At 38.4% G+C, this 22,363-nt stretch overlaps 1 protein-coding gene across 9 annotated transcripts in view; it reads left to right on the top strand.

The window, feature by feature from the left end:
- The window catches only part of ZNF385B (zinc finger protein 385B), a 407,917-nt gene extending 385,971 nt beyond the window's left edge, over positions 1-21,946 (top strand). For all 9 annotated transcript variants that reach the window (XM_045480384.1, XM_045480383.1, XM_045480382.1 and 6 more), the window contains 4 exons: positions 16,164-16,415; positions 17,966-18,144; positions 18,953-19,054; positions 20,528-21,946. In XM_045480384.1, coding sequence (XP_045336340.1) covers positions 16,164-16,415; positions 17,966-18,144; positions 18,953-19,054; positions 20,528-20,746 — 752 coding nt within the window. In that variant the 3' untranslated portion in view covers positions 20,747-21,946. The remainder of the gene's footprint in view (positions 1-16,163; positions 16,416-17,965; positions 18,145-18,952; positions 19,055-20,527) is intronic.
- The last annotated feature ends 417 nt before the right edge of the window (positions 21,947-22,363 follow it).

The raw sequence follows: 22,363 nt of genomic DNA, 5'->3' as shown, positions 1-22,363 counted from the left end.
TGCACAGTTACAGTGCTACAAGAAAGGACAACCCAACATACCTCCATTTGTTGAGAGAGAAACCTGGGTGTTCCCTGTGGAGAAGCAGCCCTGTCTGGAGACAGGATTGGCTACTGAGGAGGAAAGGGGTGGTGTAATCAGCATAAGAAACACGCTCCTGCCTAACAAGTCCCTTCTGGCATTTATGTCAGTAAATGAGAAACTTGTCAGCTCATACATTTTGTTTCTGGCTTCTTGCAAAACATTTTCTTAGTGTGCAATTTTTTAATAATTTCTGTATGCTATCAACTAGTTAGCCTCTACAAAATATGTGCTTTGTTTTCTTTCAAATATGAAATGACATAAATACTAGAATTTCTTGTCATAATAGAGATTATTTTATTCTTTGCTTTCAAATATTTAAACTTCTGTCAGAATTTTATGATAATTTTTACTCATTTGATTAGCAAAATGGTCATATTTAAGTTCAAACAATTTGCCTTTCCTAGGACAATATCTTTGTTCTTCTCCATTAATAAATAAAATATTTTTACTTAATGGGAAATTACGGTGCCACATTTTGAGTTAAGGAAAAGTTATTTATTTTATTCTTTTCAACAAAAATTTTATCCAGTCTTTTGATTAATCCATAAGAATAATAATTAATAACTAGTAAAGTTTTTTAAGTATTTTGAAAATTCATTAGTAGATGTTCTGTTTATGTTACTTATGGCATTTTAAATTGAGAAAACTCTTTTTTAAATATTTTTACCTGTATTTATTTTGAGAGAGACAGAGATAGTGCGAGCAGGTAAGGGACAGAGGGAGAGGGAGAGAAATCTGAGGCAGGCTCTATGTTGTCAGCTGCAGAGCCCAATCGCAGGGCTCAAACCCACGAACCTTGAGATCATGACCTGAGCCATAACCAAGAGTCGGATGTTCAACCAACTGAGTCACCCAGCACCCCAAATTGAGAAAACTCTTTTGGAAAGCAGCATCATAGACTAAGTCAAAAACCATGAAAACATTTATTCCATTCATTTTACCGTTAATTTCTCTTCCTACAATTTATGCCAAGGAAATAATTCTAAATACAAACCAAGAAAAATAAAATGTTACATATGAAAATGCCTCCTGTAGCATTATTTGTATTTATGACAGGTGGAAGCAAAATGATCAGTAGAGGAAAGTTATTTCAGTAAAGTCCTTATACCCGATAAAATATGCAGCTTTACAGTAAGTAAAAGCAACATAAAAATGCATATAATACACTAAATCAAAAAGTAAAAAAATATATTAAATCAAAAGTTACAAAATGGCCTATCTATGTATGTGTTATTAAGCCCCCACTGCATGCTCTGTGTCGTACTAGGCACTGGGTATATGATGGTGGATTAGGCAGACTTGGGCCTTGCCATCATGACAGCATATTGTCTGGAAAGGTGAATACTGAACAAGTGATGACAAGCTTAATGAAAAGAGAGAGATGTTGATCTTGTCTGGGAAGGAAAGGAACACCTCGGCAGGGGATTTAAGCTCTCTCTGCCTGGTGAGAAAGACGTCGGCCCTGCAAACAGGGGCCCAGATCTGGGGATGGAAGAGAAGAGGATTCTCATCAGAGGGACCGGTTCTCCACAGGACTTTAGCTGTGAAAGCCTATCTGGTTTAAATAATTGAACCAATGTTGGGGCGCCTGGGTGGCTCAGTCGGTTGGGCGTCCGACTTCAGCTCAGGTCACGATCTCACGGACCGTGAGTTCGAGCCCCGCGTCAGGCTCTGGGCTGATGGCTCGGAGCCTGGAGCCTGCTTCCAATTCTGTGTCTCCCTCTCTCTCTGCCCCTCCCCCATTCATGCTCTGTCTCTCTCTGTCCCCAAAATAAATAAACGTTAAAAAAAAAAATTAAAAAAAAATAATTGAACCAATGAAAGGACACTTGGGGACAGAGAAGGGAATTTAGGATATTGGTTTAAAAAAAAAAAAAGTGATTGAAACGATAGCTAGAAACAGAAAGAAGGCAGAATGAAGTAATGGGCATAAACACAAAAGTTCTTAATCTCTTTTGGTACCATGGATACCTGCGGCCGACTAGTAGCCTAGTCTCAGAATGATGTTCATATTTGTTTTCATTTTTTTTTTTTTAAGTAATCTCTGTGACCAACGTGGGGTTTGAACTTGTGACCCTGAGATCAGAGTCTCTTGCTCCACCCAACTGAGCCAGCCAGGTGCCTTTCAGAATAATGTTTTTAAGTCCATAAAATTAACTTGTACTTTTACAAAGGAAACCAACTACAATAAATACAGTTGTCAAATGTTTGTTATGATATAGTAACATAGCAATAATGTGTTCAATAAGATCTAGCAACAGGTGTAATATCTACCATAATTTTGAAGTAATGATGAGGCACAGTGTTTCAAGCTTTTTATGACAACTGTAATATCTGATGACAAGATCTTATTCCTATTGGTGGGCATAGTCACAGGTACTGCTAAGACTGCTATAGTTTTTTGCCTTCATTTATAATTGAAGAAAACGCTAAATTTTTATCAGAGATAAATGAAAATAAAGGTACATTCTCTTGCCACTCAAGTTCATGGATTCTGTGAATTCATGGGCCCCTTGGATGTCTGTAGACTCCCTAGGTTAAAAACTCCTATTTAGGGGAGACTGGGTGGCTTAGTTGGTTAGGTGTCCAACTTCGGCTCAGGTCATGATCTCATGGTTCATGGATTTGAGCCCCGTGTCGGGCTCTGTGCTGACAGCTCAGAGTCTGGAGCCTGCTTCAGGTTCTGTGTCTCCCTCCCTCTCTGCCCCTCCCCTCTTCACATTCTGTGTCCCTCTCTCTCTCAAAAATGAATACACATTAAAAAAATTATTTAAAAAAATCCTCCTATTTAGTGTGAGAGGCTTATGGTTTTTTTTATCCTCTATTTCTACATACTGTGTTATTTGCACAATAACTTCCAATGATTTGATGAGTTTATATATCTCAGGGCACAGGTCAGATGGGAAAGAAACTTTTAGCCATAAGTCCCCATGTCACAGTATTCCCAAGGGATCTAGATGATGAGAAACTCTAGACAAGCCCCTTTGGGCACTCAGGCCTCTGGAATTAACATCACTTTTTAGAGCAGACTTTCTGTGGTCAACAGACTTTCTCCTGCGACCCATAGACCTTAAATATAAAGCTACCTTTGACAATTTCATAATAAAGCAGATTGAATTTAGGCACAAATGCTAGACTCAAAATGTGAAAGTATGATTGGCTTTTAGCACTATGTTTTTTAAGAGGATTGGTAGCTTTTTTACACCTGAGAAGTCCAGCTCCTGAATGTCTGCAGTTTCCTTAGGACAGGCAGTACCCAGGTAGGTCTGTGAACAGTGACAGCCCGTACCTATCTCCATGGAGCAGCCTAAGGCGATGAGCTTGTTTGAAGAAAGTAATTTTTTTTTTTTTGTATTTTCTCTATTAAATAAAGATACAATTTTTTAGATGAAGAAAGACTCAGTTTCCTCAGTTCTTCTCAAGCTGACCTTTCCATTGTCAGTGTGCACCCCACTCTACCTAGAGTTTCAAAGCTAACACCTAATCTCTGCATCTAGAAGGAAAGACGTGGGAGGAGCAGAATTCAAATGTTTTTCCTTATACCTTGTGAATCGATGTTTCCTCTGTAAAGGGCGATTCATTTAGAAGAAAAAGAACCTGCTCCTCATTCCACCTAGAAAATTAGTTTTTAATCTTATTCCTGGCTTTTAAATCATTATTGGACCTACTCCCTGGGGACTTGATTTGAGTGACAGGAGTTACTTATTCTGTTTTCCATAATAAAGCTGCCTCAGAAATAACTGTTTCACATCTCTCAGTGACAAATCGGAAAAGGGGCAATTTTTCAACGTGGAAAATTTGAAATATGATTTCTCTATTGTACAAGTCAAATGCCTAGAAAACTACACAAAATAGGAGAAAGCTGTTCATTAGATTCAAACTCCAGCAAACCAGCCCTCTTTTGTGCTCCCTTAGGAGAGTGACATGTTCACTAATATCAGTGCCAGCTCATTGATACAGAGTGTAGGCTGCCAGCCTTTAACAAGGAGATATTTGGAGGGGCCACTGTTTTATCTGAATGTGAGACTGGTAGCTTCTGCTCCCCAGCCAAGTGGCATGAAGGACAACAGGGCAATTGTCGTGCAGAGCTGGGCAATGACTATCAGTTCATTGGGCCACAGACTCACTGCGTGGTGTAGCCCAATGACCAGAACCAAATTGACATGGGCTTTCAAATGGGAAGACCAGGATATCCTAACTCAGGATTGTAGTCTGGCAGAAAATTACAGCCCAGGACCTATTTTGGACTTACAAAATTGGCCACCTAACTTTCATGGATCCTAAGTTACTTAAAATAAATAAGCTTTTTGTTGTTGTTGTTGTTGTTGTTTTTAATGTAAGGACATACAGATAATGATTCTGTGAAGAGTCACTTTAATTCATAGACAATTTTCCCTGCTTCCAGGATTAGTCTAAAGGCCAAGATTTGAAAATCACACGTAAACATAGTTAATTAGGAATTAGCAAGCTTCACAGTGATCAACTGTGCTTGAAGAGGCAGTGTTTCAGGGATTTAGCTGGAGGCATGGTAATGTAGCATTAGATGTAAAAGGCTCCATCAGGATCAGCTTGACCCAATGTATAATATTTGAGTGCTCTGAGAATTTTAAAAACTAGCTTTAACTTCCATGTCTATTCTTGGTTTTTTGTGTCTCTGAGCTTGTCATATAAGTACTCTATATTGTTTTCCACATCTGCAAAATGGCATAAGCCATATAAAGAACTCTTTCTGTTTCCAAAGGTGGTTGAGCAGCTCACCCTCAAGTGAGGGATTGAGATGAGACATTTTCCAACAAGAAGTCCTGTGACTAATAAAGCAAGTCAGCTAGCCTAGTAGGTGTTGTGACATAAACCAGCCTATACTGTTCTATGGTGGGCAATGCTTGAGGACACCTGGAATCAGATCAAATCTAAATGAGCAGTCTAGTTGGAAGGAGCTAAATAGGTGACTAGAGGACTCCAAAAGTACTGGGTCAATCTCCGGCCACCTGTCATAAACGTTATGTGCCTTGGGGATCTGGGTTGGCCATGAATGGTATCTTCAGTAAGACACAAAGTCTGCAAAATGACATCTTCAGTAATGGATATCTATTATCTAAAAGGGTGGGGAAAATTAGATAATGGCTTAAGTCATAGTACTTGAAATTTCTGAACGAATATTATTGCATAAATATATCAATCATGTAATTGTCGATAACTCAAATGAATATACTGTGATGTTATTGGTTAATGACTGCTTACCACATTGCCAAAGTGGGTTGTTGAGCTACAATCATCTCATGAGTCTCCCAACATAAGAACCATAGTGTTGCTATGACTGAAACCTTGCCATGGTGACAGGGTATCAGTTTAGTTGCAAAGAGGATGGGCTATACTTTGATGATAATTTGTTTTCACGTGTGCTTCATGCTTATTATTTATATGCAGGTTTATGTAGGATTCCTAATAAAGGAGATAATAAAATCTATAGATTTGTTCATTTTATCAAATCAAAAAATTTGACCTGACACATGTACTTGTTGTTATGACTCTGTCCTAGTACATCTCAAGGATGTATTCTTAAGAGAATTGTTTCAACCTCAAATGACATTAAATATTGATTGCATATATATATCTTCAGCAACAATGATACAAGTATTTTATATAATCAGTAGTGGAAATATCTGTTCTATCTATGTTTATTTCACTGGTTATGATTTGGCCATTAACAGTGAATTTCTACTATTTTTATTTGTGAAGCTAAAAGGCACTGCATGAATTTAACATTCCTTATTTCATCATATTATTGCCCACCAATGGCTTTCTGTACACTGGGCACACAGATGAATTAGGGCATTGTTGTAGGACTCAAGAATCTCTCTATCCTGGTAATAATTTTAATTGTGAAGAAATGACAGTTAATGCAAGGTCAACATATAATTATATGAAGAGGATTATGAGAACATACGGAAGGGGAAAAGAGAGGAGATGGGCTTGGGGACTAGAGGTAGTATGATCTGGAAAGAAATTTTATAGTAATCCACAGTGAATATTGAGGGTCTAAAATGAAGCAGTGGCACACAGTAGATGTTGAGTCAATGTCTTCTGGATAAGGCTGATAGAAGAAATATTTAGAAGATAATATCAATAAACTTAGGCCATTTATTACACATAGAAGCTAAAAGAAGGAAGAATTCAAGAGTTATTGCTGACAGGCCTGACATACAACTAGTAATGTCATTGATTAAAATGGGGACTGCTTGGGGCGCCTGGGTGGCGCAGTAGGTTAAGCGTCCGACTTCAGCCAGGTCACGATCTCGCGGTCCGTGAGTTCGAGCCCCGCGTCGGGCTCTGGGCTGATGGCTCAGAGCCTGGAGCCTGTTTCCGATTCTGTGTCTCCCTCTCTCTCTGCCCCTCCCTGTTCATGCTCTGTCTCTCTCTGTCCCAAAAATAAATAAACGTTGAAAAAAAAAATTTTTAAATGGGGACTGCTTGGAAGGGCCCTTATGTGGAACATATCATTCATTCAGTACCAGGCATGTTGAATTTGAAATATGCATGAAACATCTAAAAATAGATGCCCCACAGACTATTAGGGGCAAAACATCTTGAACCTGCGAGGAATGTAGAGATTTCACCTATGGATTTAGGAATCTATGTGAATGTGCTAGAAGAGGTTATTGGAATGAATTAGATCATATAACACCCAAAAGAGGACATGAGTGCAGTCTTGAGGCATGCCAACACTTAGGGGCAGGCAAAAGTACAGGAGCTGGTGAAGGGGACCTAGAGTAAGCTTAGAGAACCAGGCAAGGCCAGTGTTTGTGGGCATCAAGGGGGAAAAGCATTTCAGGGACTTGTACCCAATACACAGGAAGACTGGAGAGACACCATGGGTTTTGCAGGGAGGTAAGGATAAACAGGAAGAAAGGAAGTGGAAGAACCACATCCCATGACCACTTAAGTCCTGCACCAGAGGGAAGATAGTGGAACACTCCAGCAATGAACCAAGTCAGGGAATGACTGTTGGAACATGGAGTTTTCAGCATTTTGTAAACAGAAAGAAAGAACCCAGTACAAAGAAAGTAGCCAAAACTATAGGAAAGAGAGAAGAAATGTAAAAGATAGAGAGACAGGTGGAAGTATATACCTCTTCCTCAGAGATGTAAAGAAAATAGGTGCAGACAGAAGAAAATGTAACATCAGGGACAAACTCATTCAGCTTCCTCATTTCTCTACAAAACAGGAGACCAGACATTTGCTAATAAGAGGTTGGTGATATCAGTAGGGAACTTAAGAAGGATACATTTTCCATGGGGAAGCTGACTGACTGTGTTTCTTCCCTTTAATAGAATCACTTTTTTCCCATTTGTCTGATTTATTGACCTGTTCTTCAGGTATATAACTTTTCACTATAGATGTTTCTAATTTAAGCAAATCTAATCCGTAAGATCATAGAATTTTAAAATAAGGGTATGGGATTATTGCATTGCCAAAAGAACTGTTTCAAAAAAAAATCTTTTAAATAGTGCATTCAAATAGTTCAAGGTCTTTTTGCACATACATTCCAGGAAAACATCTAATAAACAAAAGGAGGTAGAGTGACTGCTGTATCTGATTGTTATCTGCAGGGTTGGTCTTTCCTTCGTGCTCTTTTAGTGCAGTCCTGCTATACTACAAATGAATATCCCTTTCTTTGTGCATCCACCAATAGAGTGATGTGCTAGCATCTGTCCATCTTTTATTACATTTTGTTTAGCAAAGAACTCCAAGGTACCAAACTGGCTTGTTCATCTTGTAGTTTGTGTGCTGCTGCCTTTTCTACCCCTCCCCTCCAGAATCCATTAACTATCTTAATGCACTCCACTTTGAGCTTTAAAATATCTGTCATCAGTTGGTGGCTTCCGTCACTTTTACTGTGTCAAACGTGTACATAAGGAGAGGACAAATGAAGCAAGGAGTTAGGAAGACTTCTACAGTTACACCAATCGACAAACCTACAGATTTGCAATATTATTTTATTTGGGGTTTTGGGGTTTTTTTGGTCTGATACACAGCCCTGTCGGCTTTTTAGCCTCATCTCTCTCAAGACTGCATAACTAGTAAGAAAGTACGTACTGTGGCTGACACCCATCAATTTCTCATTATTCAGAAAATGGGAAGATAAAACAGAGGAGAACGATTTCAGAATTCCTTATCAAAGTGAGCTAACTTGGTTTAATGAGTGTTAAGCAGTAATGTGGGCATTGCTTTGTTTTTTGCAATAATAATGAGATGTTGGACAAAGTGCTTGTGAATATAGGAAAGCATATGACCCGCAGTCCTTTCACTGCATGCCTCTGTTGCTAGTTCCTTCTAGTGAAATATTAAGTATAAAAAGGAAAATGTAATTGTACAAAGAAGTGACAAGCAGTATACTTTGGTGACCTCAGAAAGTACAAAGAATAATTCTGTTAAAGTTGTGTCCTTGGTTTCCCGAGCACTTTTCTCAAGTTGGGGGGGGGGGGGGGGGGGAAATGAGCACAAGATTTGACCAAGCACTTCACCAAAGAAGGTATGTAATCAACCAATAAAAATAGGCAAAGGTGTTCAATTCCATTAGCCAGTAGGGAAATATGAATGAAAACCTATTCAATAAGACACCACTACACCTCCACCTGAATGGCTACAACCAAAAGGACTGACAATACACAATACTGATACCATGTGTTAGGGATGATGCAGAACAACTGGAATTCTCATGCGTTGCTGGTGGGAATATAAATCAGTACAGCCATTTGGGAAAACCATTTCAGAATCTATGAAAGCTAGATATATATTGATAGAGATAGATACTTGATAGATAGATGATAGATAGATAGATAGATAGATAGGCAGATAAATTAAATCTCTCCATCTAATGGCCCAGCAATTCTATTCCCATATATATATATATATATATATATATATATATATATGACATAAATGAGTATTTATGTCTATCAAAAACATATATAAGAATAACCAAAAACTAAAAATACTCCAAATGTTTATCAATACTAAAATAAATAAATGGTGGCACAGTCATACAATAGAATACTCTCCAGCAATTCGAAAAAAACAAACTTCTATGTACAACATGGAAGAATCTGATACACATAATGTTGAGTGAAAGAAGCCAAACACAAAAGAATACATATTGTGTGATTACACTCTTATGAAGTTCAAAAATAGGCAAAACTGATCTAAGTCGATAGAAATGAGAATGGCGGTTACCTTTGGAGGGAGTGCAAACACCAACTGATTGGGAGTTCAAGGGAGATTTCTAGGATGGTGGAAACATCTGTATATCTTAGATATCAGTATCTTGTATCTTATATTTCCCATACATCTTCTGTTTCAACAAATGTATACATATGAAGAAATTCATTAAATTTTATATACCTTATAGTATATAAGTTACATAAGTATATAAGCAAAAAAGGAAATTAAATGGTACAGATAGGAACATTATCTACCATATTAGTATATGTGAAAAATAAATGAGATAATGAATATAAGTTCTTAACACAGTGCTTGGGCTACAGTGAGTATTGAAATAGTGTCAGCTATTGATTTGGGATTACTATTGTTACTACTACTCTCACTGTCAGATATAACTGCCTGGAGCAATCATTAGGCTAATTTTTTGCTTTACATAAAAGTAAACTTCCCTAAATAGTATTGAGTCTCTGAATTCAGCTTCTAAGAACCATGCTCCAAACAACATTACTAGTTGTGTGTAAGAGAAAGCTTGTTATTATGGTAAAGTTTACTTCTTACTAAGGGTAAAATTTTTTAACTCTCAAAAATGTATTTAGTTCAAGAGTTTGTTCCCTTTCAGAATTAAGAATTTTTTTAAATTACTTTGAAACACAAATCATTATTAATCTAATGAAAAGATATCCAACCCCCTTATATTAAAAAAAAAAAGAAAATCAAGTTAACAATGAGGTACTGTATTTTATCTGTCAGATTGGCAAAGGCAGTGGATAATTAGGCTGGTTAAAGGTACAGGGAAGCTGGCACCCTCTTACAGACAGAGAGCTCTAAGAGCATTAGTTTGTGCAACCATTCTGGGGTGCAGTTTGGCAACGTGCATTACAAGTTAAAACATGCTCTTTGTGCCAGTAAGTCCTCTTCAGGGTTTAGGTCCTAAGGAAATTATTGGGCAAGTGTGCAAAGATGTCTGTATGCAGTACTATTTATAAAACTGATTTACTGAATATATGAATTCAGTGGAGTGCAAATATGATTGCCAGTATATTCTATTGAATATCCCTTTCTCATTCCTCAGAAATATTATCAGATATCAGAAAGTCTCGTCTTATTGAAACTTTAGGCTCTTTATCCAGCTGAACACTTCCTTCTTCCTGGCTCAGGTTGGACCATGGGAAAGGCCATAGTGTGTTCTTCTCTTCTTCCCCAACCTATAATTTCTAGTTCTTGCCCGTTCCAATTGTTAGGGATAGGAGAAGGCATTAGAGAAGATAAATGAAGATAAAAGAAGGGCCAATGTTTTTGTGCTTAACGACAATCATTGATGCTCTCTGCATGGCAGGTGTCCAGATGCCCTGTCTCTCTCTCTCTCGAGGACCATGTGTAAGGTCTTCGTGTGGGTCTTTCAGTCCTTCCTCAGCTCTAACACCAGAGCTCCACTCCTCAGCCTCTTACTGCCAGCATCCTAGTGATCAGCTTTCTTGTGTCAGGTACCAATAACAGAGCTCGAGCCTGACCACCTTTCAAGATGCCCTATCGACCCTAAGAAAACTCATCCAACCTTGACATGCCAAACTGAGATTACAGGTCCTTCAGCTCCAGCTTGTCTGCCCCAACCTTCCTATCCCCTACTTCACCTGGGATGAGGGGTGGATCACTAAGGTCAGAAGTTGCCAGACTAGAAAATGAGATGCCAGTGTCTCTTCTTACATGCACTTCTGGCTTTACCACTTTGACTAGATTCAGAAACATCTAACCAGGACAGAAGCTCATGATGCCAGTGAGTCCTCCAATACTTATATAGTCTAGGGAAGTGCATGATAGGATGTTGGTAGCAGGATAAGTTTTACTGCTTCTTATAAATGCCACAAGTATGTGTCTGGGGGTCTCTTGGGGACTTTCTCTAAGATGCTGAGATATTTGATGCGAACTGCTTTCAGTTAGGGTCATGTCCTTCATTCTGAGGCAACCAAACTCCCATTCAGTATCTTTTTAACATTGTAAGAGTGAAAACCAGAAGTAACCCAAATAACAAAAGATTATTTAGATAAATTATAGTACATCCATATAGGTAAATATCATTTGTTATAAATCATGATCCAATTCTACATTTACTGACATGGAAAGATATTCTTGATTTATTGCCATTTGAAAAATGTGAGTTACAGCATGTTTCCATCTATTCACATGTAGTATTGTGTAAATTGTGAAGTAACAGGTATCATTTTAATAATCTAGGTCAAGTGTTGGCAGACTACTACCTGAGAGCTAAATCTAGTGTGCTCGCCTACTTTCGTAAATAAAGTTTTGTTAGATCACAGCCATACTGGTGGCTGCTTTCCTGCTATCGTAGCAAAGCTTAGTAGCTGCAATAATATGGCCCACGAAGCTTAATATGTTTACAGAAAACTTTGCTGACTTATTATAGGTGATGGAATCATGGGTGATTTTTCTTTTCTTTTTTTTTTTTTGTCTGACTTTATTTTCTACATTGAGCATACATTTATTGTGTAAATCATGTATCTATTATTAAACCATTGAAACCTGGTTAGAAAAAACTTATATTAATAATATTAAGCTGAAGATTAAACCTTGTAAGCAGACTCCTAAAAATCGGATTATAGCTTCCAAAGTTACAGTGCAAAATATATATATATTGATCTATAATGTAGTTAGAATACCTTTTTGATTGTTTTTAAATTAAGACCTATATATGGACATGAGTCTTCTTGTTACCAACAGGATTAGTTTCTGAAAACTGCTTTTAGACGTTCACATGTACTGAGGCACCTGGGTGACTCAGTCGGTTAAGCATCCAACTCATGATTTAGGCTTAGGTCATGATATCGCAGTTGGTAAGTTACAGCCCCGCAGCAGGCTCTGTGCTGTTAGCTCTGTGCTGTTAGCTCAGGATTCTGTCTCCCTCTCTCTCTGTCCCTCCCCTGCTTGCTCTCTCTCTCTCTCTCCAAATAAATAAAAATAAACTTAAAAATAAAGAACTCCCATATTCTTTTCATCATCTGTGTTAGCTTATTAGTCCCCTGAGCCTGTGTTTCAGGAATATAGTGCTAAGTTTGAGGACTAGGTGGGTTAACCTGAGTAAAGTTTTGTTGTAAAAAACAACTATGATAAATAAATAGTGAACACTGATTTCCTTCACATGGTTTATCAAGTAGATATGAAAACAGTTCCAAAACGAGAGGTTTTCAAAATGCTTAGAACTTTGGAAAATAAGGGAATCAATGTAGATCACCACTTTGAAGAATTAAATTCACTTGGATGCATAAATTACAGACATTTGTTACAAAGGGTAATTCTGATATAGCTAAGCAAATTTTGCTTCCCAGTCCTGTAGGATGAAACCTTAAAAAAGGCGTTTAAGTAATCAGAAAATAATGAAGACAGTCAGAAGAACCTGCTAATTAACATTAGGTGAGGGAATACTTGAAAATAGAATTCATATTAACCAGAAGTTCCAGATGACATGCATCTTTATTAAAAGAAACAGAAGTAAACAATACATTAATTAAACTTTCAAATACACAAAATAAGGAGGCTTTAAAAATGCCAATAAGGAAAGAATAATATATAGAATAAATAAAGAATTAATAATATAATGGATTTTGATAAAAATATAAAACAATTAAAATGAGAAATAATAAAATTAGGCTTCAAAGCTTATAAATTTACACATCCAGAAAGAATGCCAAAATTTAAATCTAGTATTGCTTAGTGGTTTTAGGATCTATTTCATTAACTAGCTAGTCTCAATCCAATGGCAGAATTTCCTCAATATGATGGAACCATTTACACATTGTCAAAGCAAAATTGATACCTACTATTCACAAAGATTAAGACTCTGGCCTACCTAGAGGATAAAAACTAAAACATAATTTATGTAAATGTTAAATATACCATATGTCTTAATATTTTTAAAGGAAAATGGCCTCCCTTGGCATCCATTTTACTAGTTTTAAGATATTCTCTACCTTCTGATTCAATTCACCTTTTTAATATCTCTCATTACACCTGTTGCCATCATCTATGCTGAACTAGTAGGTATTCAAGCAAACCCCAAGTTTTCTAACACCTAAGCATTTCCTTATGTTTCCACCTGTAAGCATTGACTTCCTACTCTTTCTCACCTTATTCTATTCTTATCTAAGTCTCACCTGCAAAATCTGGCCAAAATATCACTTCCTTTATGAAGAATGTCTCTTTCTTCCTAACCAGAAGAAATCACTTCCTGCTCCAAGCTCTCATAAATTAGAGATCTCTGAATGACTATCTCATTTCCCCTGCTAACCTTTAATTTTCTTAAAGTCTATACCTACTTTATTTACTATTCTCTTCAGTGTCTAACACATTGTCAGTAATTAGCATTTTGCTAATATTCATTTGTTAATGAATAAATGACCTCTTCTGAAAAGGAGATACAGAAAGGAAATCTGTTTAATTTTTCTTAAAGAGATAGGAATAAAGAGAGGAAAAAAATAATTTTGTCCATATTCTCAATGTAACCTGAATAATTTGTTGAAGAGGATAGATATTTTCATTTAAGGCAAATATGCCTTAAAACTAAACAAAGCAAGACTTTATCACATCTCCAGTGACCATTATATGCCTTTTATAATGTTAATGCCATATGAAGTCCACCCTCTGTGCAGGAAGATTAATACACCCAGTAAATAGAGAAAACATCATGCTCATTTATGCCACCTACCAATCTGTGGGACATTATTCAATTTTGATGAGCCTTAGTTTTCTCATCTTTAAGATAGGAATGACTGGGATGCCTGGGTGACTCACTTGGTTAAGTGTCCGTGTCTTGTTTTAGGCTCAGGTTATGATCTCACAGTTTGTGGGATCAAGCTCCTGCTTGAGATTTCTCTCTCTTCCTCTCTCTCTCTCAAAATAAATAAATAAACTTTAAAAAATTAAAAAAACAAGATAGGACTAATTATTTTCAGCCCTACCTATTTCACAAGTTTGTTATGAGAGATAATAAGATAATGTAAGTGATAGCACTTTGTAAGTTGTACCGTTCTATAAAACTGTAAGAACATATGAGGGAGACCAATATAAGGGACAATAAAATAAATATGAATAAGAGAGAGAATGGGTAAATGACTAAAACAGGTCAGATTCCTTAGGTCAAATTTATATGAAAAGATTTTACCATGCAATAATTTAAGTTTCCATCACAAGAAACAGAGTAATTCCATAGGAGCAAATGTTAAGATTACTGAATTATTTCACTGCTTTGTGAATTCTATAAAATTGTAAAATCAATCTAAGGGATCCTTATAGGTGAGGGAATTCTAAGCCAGAAATAATCTTCAATCTAATTTACTTAGTATTACCATTTAGGAAGATTGATTTTAGTCCCTTCTCTCATACTGTGGAGGTCTGTTTAGTAAAAGTCTAAGATCTTTTCCATCATACTTTATGGCATCCTGAAGTCTTAATAAACTTGCTGGAAAGGAATATATAGATTGTGAAACCCAAGGATAAAAAGAGATCTGAGCATTCACTTATTCCAAACACCATCCAGATCTGGAATTCAGCTATAGAATCTGCTAGTCTTGACCCAGATGGATCCAATGCAGGAAAAGGATGGAAATGAACTGTTGATACCTAAATCAAACACATAGAAATATGATCTGCTGGTATTTTTGGTGTATATGTAAGTGCTGGCTTTGCCCCATATGCAGAACAGACACACACTATCAGGTTGCTGTTCCCCTACTCACTCCTTCCCTCTTGGTGATCCAGGCCCATGGTACACAGTCCCAAGTTAGCTAGGGCAATTAACATATAAGTGTTAGTTTTCATTTCCTTCTTCTCTTAATACGAGTTTATCAGCGTATCTATAAACATTTTCTAAAAGCACCGGCTCTACTCAGCTTACATGTGTGATGGATTGGGCTGTTGCCTATGAAGTTCCAGTTTCTTTCCCAAAGGGGCCACTGAATAGAACCTGTGTTGAATAGCAAATGAACCCCGACGAGTTAGATTCTGTTAAAGTCACTCTGATCCTTCTTATAGCTTGCACCATGGGCCTTGAGAATTGTAAGCATTTAGTAGCTACATGATCAAAATGCCAAGATGTCTGTAAATGATTTGGCTAATCCTCATTATTGTGCTTCTGGTTAATGTCATTACTTAGAATTTATGACTTAGGGATGGCTGGCTGACTCAGGAGCATGCAACTCTTGATCTCAGGGTCATGAGTTTGAGCCCCATGTTGGGGGTAGAATTTACTTAAAAGAAAAATCTTATAATTTAGACTGGCAGTATTAAGTACAATGAATGAAATCTTTGCATCTTGTATTTTAGATAAATCACTTTTCCATTCGAAGAGCAGCAAAAACTTAACTAATCATAACCAAAATTAACCATATGTCTTCCCTCACCTATACCCCAACACCCCAATGTTAAAATTTTAACTTGGTATAAAAATTGAGTTTTAGCTTTATATTTATGTCCTAATTAAAGCATGAATAGTCAAATGAAACTACCATTGACTAATGACTTATTTCATGTTACCATCATATCATGTAACCGTATTGGAAGGTAGTTGGTTTTCCTATATATTAAAGACCTCTCTGGAGCATAATTTACAACCAAAGGCTATCAGAATGTTACCTGCTGCCAGTGGGAGAAAAAAGTCATGTTTCATAAGTCATCATATTCTTAGGGTGAGCTGATATTGGAAATTGATGGCATGGAGCTATTTTTCAATCTGGAGATTAAAACTACACCTAACAATCAAATTTCTAGTTTTAATTCCTTTTACATTAATTTGTCTGTGTTTATACCATGTACGAAGCTTTAATACGATCTTTCTGTGTCTCTCTTAGAAGATAAAGGGAAGTTAAAAGTCAACAGTTCCAGTCAGCCATCAAGCTCTGAAGGTGGCTCATTTCTCCTCAAATCAGGCACAACACCCCTGCCACCTGGAGCAGCCGTTTCTCCCTCAAAGAGCACGAATGGAGCTCCCGGTACCTGTACCGTTTCTGAATCAGAAGAAGAAAAAGCCAAAAAATTACTGTATTGTTCACTATGCAAAGTGGCTGTGAACTCCCTGTCACAGCTAGAGGCGCACAACACAGGTTAGCAGCTATCGTTTGAATTTAAATAATGTTTGTAACAAAACCAACCTTTCCCTTCAGAATACCGTATCTTTTGTTGTTCAAACGTTGGGTTTGTTCAACGTCTTCTCCGCTTTTTTGATTCAAAAGACTGATTTTAAGAAAAGTATGATATGATAACTTTGGAAACAGCAGGCAAAAGCTTAAAGCAAGTTGAAGATAAAACTTATTCTGTTCTTTATTTTCTCAAAAGCATCTAATATTTCCCAAAACTCATTATGATGAAGTGACAGAGATGAAGATAAATATCTATGCACAATGTTCACTGCAACACACTTAGGAAAAAAAGGGGGAAACAATTTAAAAGTCCCTCAGTAGGGAAATGTCGAATAAACTATAGGAACCCAATATGAGAGTATATATTACTCAGTCATTAAAATGTAATTACTTTAGGGGCGCCTGGGTGGCGCAGTCGGTTAAGCGTCCGACTTCAGCCAGGTCACGATCTCGCGGTCCGTGAGTTCGAGCCCCGCGTCGGGCTCTGGGCTGATGGCTCGGAGCCTGGAGCCTGTTTCCGATTCTGTGTCTCCCTCTCTCTCTGCACCTCCCCCATTCATGCTCTGTCTCTCTCTGTCCCAAAAATAAATAAACGTTGAAAAAAAAAATTTAAAAAAAAATGTAATTACTTTATGGGGTGCCTGGATGGCTCAGTCAGTTGAGCGTCCGACTTCGGCTCACGTCATGATCTTGTGGCTTGTAAGTTTGAGCCCTGTGTCGGGCTCTAGCTTGGAACCTGGAGCCTGCTTCAGATTCTGTGTCTCCCCCTCTCTTTGACCCTCCCATGCTCACGCTCTGTCTCTCTCTGTCTCTCAATAATAAATAAACGTTAAAAAAGTTTTTTTAATGTAATTATTTTAAAAAGTATATGATTTGCTATGTGAAATTTTCAGGATATTTAACTAGTATGATCCCAATTTTGAAAAAAATATATACCTTTAATATACAAGCAAAACAAAACCTGAATAAAAAACTAAACTGAAGGGCACCTGGGTGGCTCAGTCGGTTAAGTGTCCGACTTCAGCTCAGGTCATGATCTCACGGTTAGTGGGTTCAAGACCCGCGTCAGGCTCTGTGCTGACAGCTCAGAGCCTGGAGCCTGCTCAGATTCTGTCTCCCTCTCTCTGTCCCTCCCTCCTGCTTGCACTCTGTCTCTGTCTCTCAAAAATAAGTAAAATGTTAAAAAAAAAATTTTTTAACTAAAATGATAACAGTGGTAATCTCTGAGTGGTGAAAACATAGAATCTTTATTTTCTTTATGCTTCTGTATATTTTCCATATTTTCCTTCTAATGGACTCATTTTTTACAATGAAAATGTGTGCAATAAGCAGCATTATTGTTTATAATAAATAAAAAGTGTTTGCAATCAGCATTAAAATGATTATTTTTTTAAAAAAAGCAATGAGAAATTCATCCTGAAGATAAACTTCTCAAGGGTAAGAAAACAAAGAGCTGTTCATAGATGTATTCTGTTCTTCAATAGCTATTTACCATATGTCTCTTTCTGTTTTAGGATCTAAACACAAGACCATGGTGGAAGCTCGTAATGGGGCTGGTCCAATTAAGTCCTATCCTAGACCTGGATCAAGATTAAAGATGCAGAATGGCAGTAAGGGGTCAGGACTACAAAATAAGACATTTCATTGTGAAATCTGTGATGTTCATGTTAATTCAGAAATTCAACTCAAACAGGTAATGTACCCTGAATTAATTAGTATCCACTGTTGTTTGGGTCACCACTTGATTTTGTATCTAATCTATGTAATGGTTCTCACTATGCTCACAGATAAATTTACTAACCTTTATATGAGGCACACAAGATACAACATGCAGATGCTAGCGAAAGAAAAAGCACCAAATACTTACGTACCCACAAAAGTGGGTACTTTTACTGTAAGTCAGATCCAGGATAGGTGTTAGGGACAGATAAGCACAGCAGTCATCTGGAGCTTGTAGTCAAGCAGGAACTTCTGGAAGGCAAGATGTTCAGCCTGTCTTTCAAAGACCCAAAATCTGTTTATGGAGACAGATTCATTAGTCATGGCAGTAACAACAGGCAAAGCAGGGTAAGTACTACAGAGAAAGGAAAGGAATAGAGGCATTACAATTGGGGGGGGGGGGTGCAGGGAGGGCACCTGGGTGGCTCAGTTGGTTAAACGTCCAACTTTGCTTCAGGTCATGATCTCATGATTCTTGAATTTGAGCCCCACTTCGGACTGTCTACTGCCAGCACAGAGCCCACAGATCCTCTGTCTCCCTCTCTCTTTGAAACTCCCCTGCTTGTGCTCTCAATCTCTCTCTATCAAAAATAAACATTAAAAAAAAAATTGAGTGGGGAGCAAGTCTTAATTTCAAGAGCACAGTGATCTTATTCAAACCACCTTGGAACTGTGGACTTAGAACCGGGAATGGAGTGACCAGCTATCTCTATCTAGGAGTTATATTTTACGTGGAATAAAGCTCACATTTAGATTCAGCTAACGCATCAAACTTTTTTCAGCACATTTCTAGCCGAAGGCATAAGGATCGAGTTGCAGGGAAGCCACTGAAGCCGAAATACAGCCCTTACAACAAACTCCAGAGGAGCCCGAGCATTTTAGCAGTAAGTTCACCTCACCTGCTCACCTGTTTTGTGGGTTTGCCTTGCTGGCTTGGGCAGGGACTGTGGTTTAGGAGGGTCTAGCGACTAATTGGTCCTGAAAGTTTTGAATTTAAATAGCCCTCACAGACAGAAGTTTTAGGATGAACTGCTTAGTCCCTGCTGTAGGGCACCTTGAAGGAAGCTTCTTTACAGAAGAGAAACTGAACCTCTTTAGAAGCTAATCCCTTACTCATTACCAGGAACCTTTTCCAAAAGGCTGCCTTCTTTAGCTTATAAAGAAAAATAAAGGCTTAGGAACAAAAACAAGTAATGCCTGAGGAATCCTGGAATGTGCTGTACCTGGGAAGAGGGCTTGCTTTCCTAAAACAAAACTCCATTTAATGCCTTCTCCCTTTCTTGAGGGCTCTCCCTCTTCTCCCTCCTCCATCTCCCCTCTCCACCCCCACGTGCCCCTGCCTCCAGAAATTAAAGTGAGTGTTTATATTACTCTCTTTCCTTGTCTAGCAGGCATGCTGGTATTCAGCCTGTCCTACCTGCTCTCAATATGTGTTGTTTTCACTTTCTTTGCAAAAATACCCAGGGGCGCCAGCAATAGATGTCATATAAATACCCAGATGGATGGATTTCATAATCTCCCTGGGACTTAGCCCAGTGTGGCATTCCATTTGAGGTTGAAACCGGATTGGCCAGCTGGAGGCGATGCTCCCAGCTTCTGCAAAGCCTCCATCTGATGCTGCAAGCAGGTGTTACCTGCATTAAACAAATCCAGTGTGCAAAAGAGAGAAATTAAGGATTTCTCCTGATTGCAAAAGAGAGAAATTAAGGATTGATTTCTGACTTTATAGGAAGGTTCCACCTTGGGGTTCCTTTAAATAGAGAACGTTTCTGGTGCACTTACAATCATTTCCAACGACAGAAATTTGAGTCGGTTGCAGTTTTTCAGGGATCACCCTTTAAGTGGCCAGAGAGAGGGGTGTAAACTGACTGTTTTCATGACTTTTAACGAGTCCCTCATGTCTTGAACCCCAGTTAGCTCACCCTGTGCGGCTCTTCAAAGAGAAGTGAAAGGTCACGCATATTCTCAAAAACAAAACAAAACAACCCTCTCAAGGCTGCACTGTGGTTTAGGACAAGTCAGAATTTTAAACTGAGCTCCATTATTTAAGCAGGAAACCTTCTGAGTATGTTTGCTTGTTCTTTGTGAGAAGCAGCATAAAATAGCTTTAGTATCTACTTAGAGAGGCCCTCCGGTGTCCTCCGTGTCCTCGGCGCCCAGGGGCAAAGGCCCCCAAAAAAGGGCTGAAATGGAAACAGATCAAAGTAAAGGTACGCCCAGAGCCTTTGCAACCAGCTTTGTGAACCTAATTTCTTGACTTCCCAGAGTAAAGATTTTTATAATGTGACTTCTCAACGTCCGTGTCGCTCACCCAACACACTATCCCCACCCCGTCCCTGGTTTTCTCCCTCCGCTAGGCAAAACTTGCATTCCAGAAAGACATGATGAAGCCTTTGGCCCCGGCCTTCCTGTCGTCGCCCCTGGCGGCGGCGGCGGCGGTGTCTTCGGCGCTGTCGCTGCCGCCCCGGCCGTCGGCGTCGCTGTTCCAGGCGCCGGCCATACCTCCCGCCCTGCTGCGGCCGGGCCACGGGCCCATCCGCGCCACGCCCGCCTCCATCCTGTTCGCGCCCTACTGACCGCCGCCCGCCCGCCCGCCCCGCGGCGCGCCACCCCGGCCCCGACTCCAAAGACTAAGAAATCACTAGGCTCCAGAGTGCTTTTAGGGACCGCTCCCGAAATTAGGGATCTGAGCAGCACAGGCTTTGTCCCCCCATTTTCCACCCCCCCCCATCCCCTGCCGACCTCGATTTGTGTATCTGAGATATTTGGTTTCTTGCAAATGTATTGGTCAGAAAAAAATATATATCTATATCTATATACCATCCTCTGACTATTTTCCCATGGGTGTGATCTGGCTTAGAAACGATAAGGAATATTTTCCTGACAGACTTGAAAACTAGGGTCTTCCTCCCACGTCTGTAAATAACTCTGGAATCCAACTGAGCACATTCTAGTGTGGAACAAAAATAGATGAACACAAGTGCTTGCTTGTGGATCCCATCTTACCAACGGATCACAACGTTTTCCTTCATGGTGTACTATTGTTGACAGGGATTGTGTACTGTTTTAGACCCAAGTACTGTTGTATCCTGTGTAGTACTAGATCTGTATCTCTTGTCTGAATTCAACATTTTTTTAGTCGCTGTGTAAATGTTAGGAAGCAAAGTAGCTTGAATTCTCTCTAAGAGAACAAAAGATAATGTATTTTCTTTATTTCACGTTTCATTTGGTGATATTGAAAAGAACTAGAAAGCCATATAACATAGCTATAATTACTGTTTGCTATTTTTGTTTAACTTATTTTGTAGCTTCCTCACGAGTTTGAGTTGCTAAGCAAATGTATACAACCAGAAAAAGAGCTTCCTCAATTGCACATTCTTGCACCTCTTGTGCATTCTGCAAGGAGACAATGAATCCATGTATTTCTACGTAATTATCTTCTTCATTTTTAACCTGTTTTCATTTGTTAACGATGCTACATAATTTTGTGGCTCCCTAATGCAATAATGTACAGAAGATTAAAAAAAATTTATAATTGAAAAATTTGTCTTTCTGTTCACTGAATATGTTGCAGGTCTCGCTCCCATGCCCCCCCTTTCTAAACTGATATCAACAAGACTGGAATGTTTGTGGTATCAGGGGCAAGAGGCATCATAAAACAACAAAATAGAGTGAACTCTTTTAGAGCATCTATATCTGCAATCTGTAAATGGTAAAATGTCTGTGTATTTTTTTAAATGTACCTTTTCAATAAAAGTACAAAAAATAAAAATCTGTTTGTGTTTTCAAAGTTCGTTTCTCCTGAGACACCTCCAATTTGAAATCATCTGATGAATGATTTTCAGTAGGTGCAAAGATTGCTGCTTACGTATTTAGCATTTTCAGCTCTTATTCGAAGCATTTTTATTTGTCATGTTTATTCATTACTGTTCACAGCATCTGCACGATGCAAGACTTTACTGCTCTTTTCCCTCGATTCACCTAAGAAGTCGGGCCAATCATAGTAGTAGCCTGATAAAAATTTGTGACTCTGATTTTTTTTAACCTGCTGTAAAGTCTTCTAAATCCCTAACCCATCTTTCATTTGTGTCCGAGGCATTTGTGATCTCCTTCCGTTCCACTCCAACCCCTTTTCCCATCAGCCCTTTTTTTTTTTCTTCTACCTCATTCTAAGTGTAAAGATCAATGTGTCA

Source organism: Leopardus geoffroyi, chromosome C1, assembly GCF_018350155.1.
Source record: "Leopardus geoffroyi isolate Oge1 chromosome C1, O.geoffroyi_Oge1_pat1.0, whole genome shotgun sequence".
In the NCBI taxonomy this organism is placed as follows: domain Eukaryota; kingdom Metazoa; phylum Chordata; class Mammalia; order Carnivora; family Felidae; genus Leopardus; species Leopardus geoffroyi.
The sequence above is the reverse complement of the archived record's forward strand: the minus strand, read 5'-3'. Positions and strand labels throughout refer to the sequence as shown.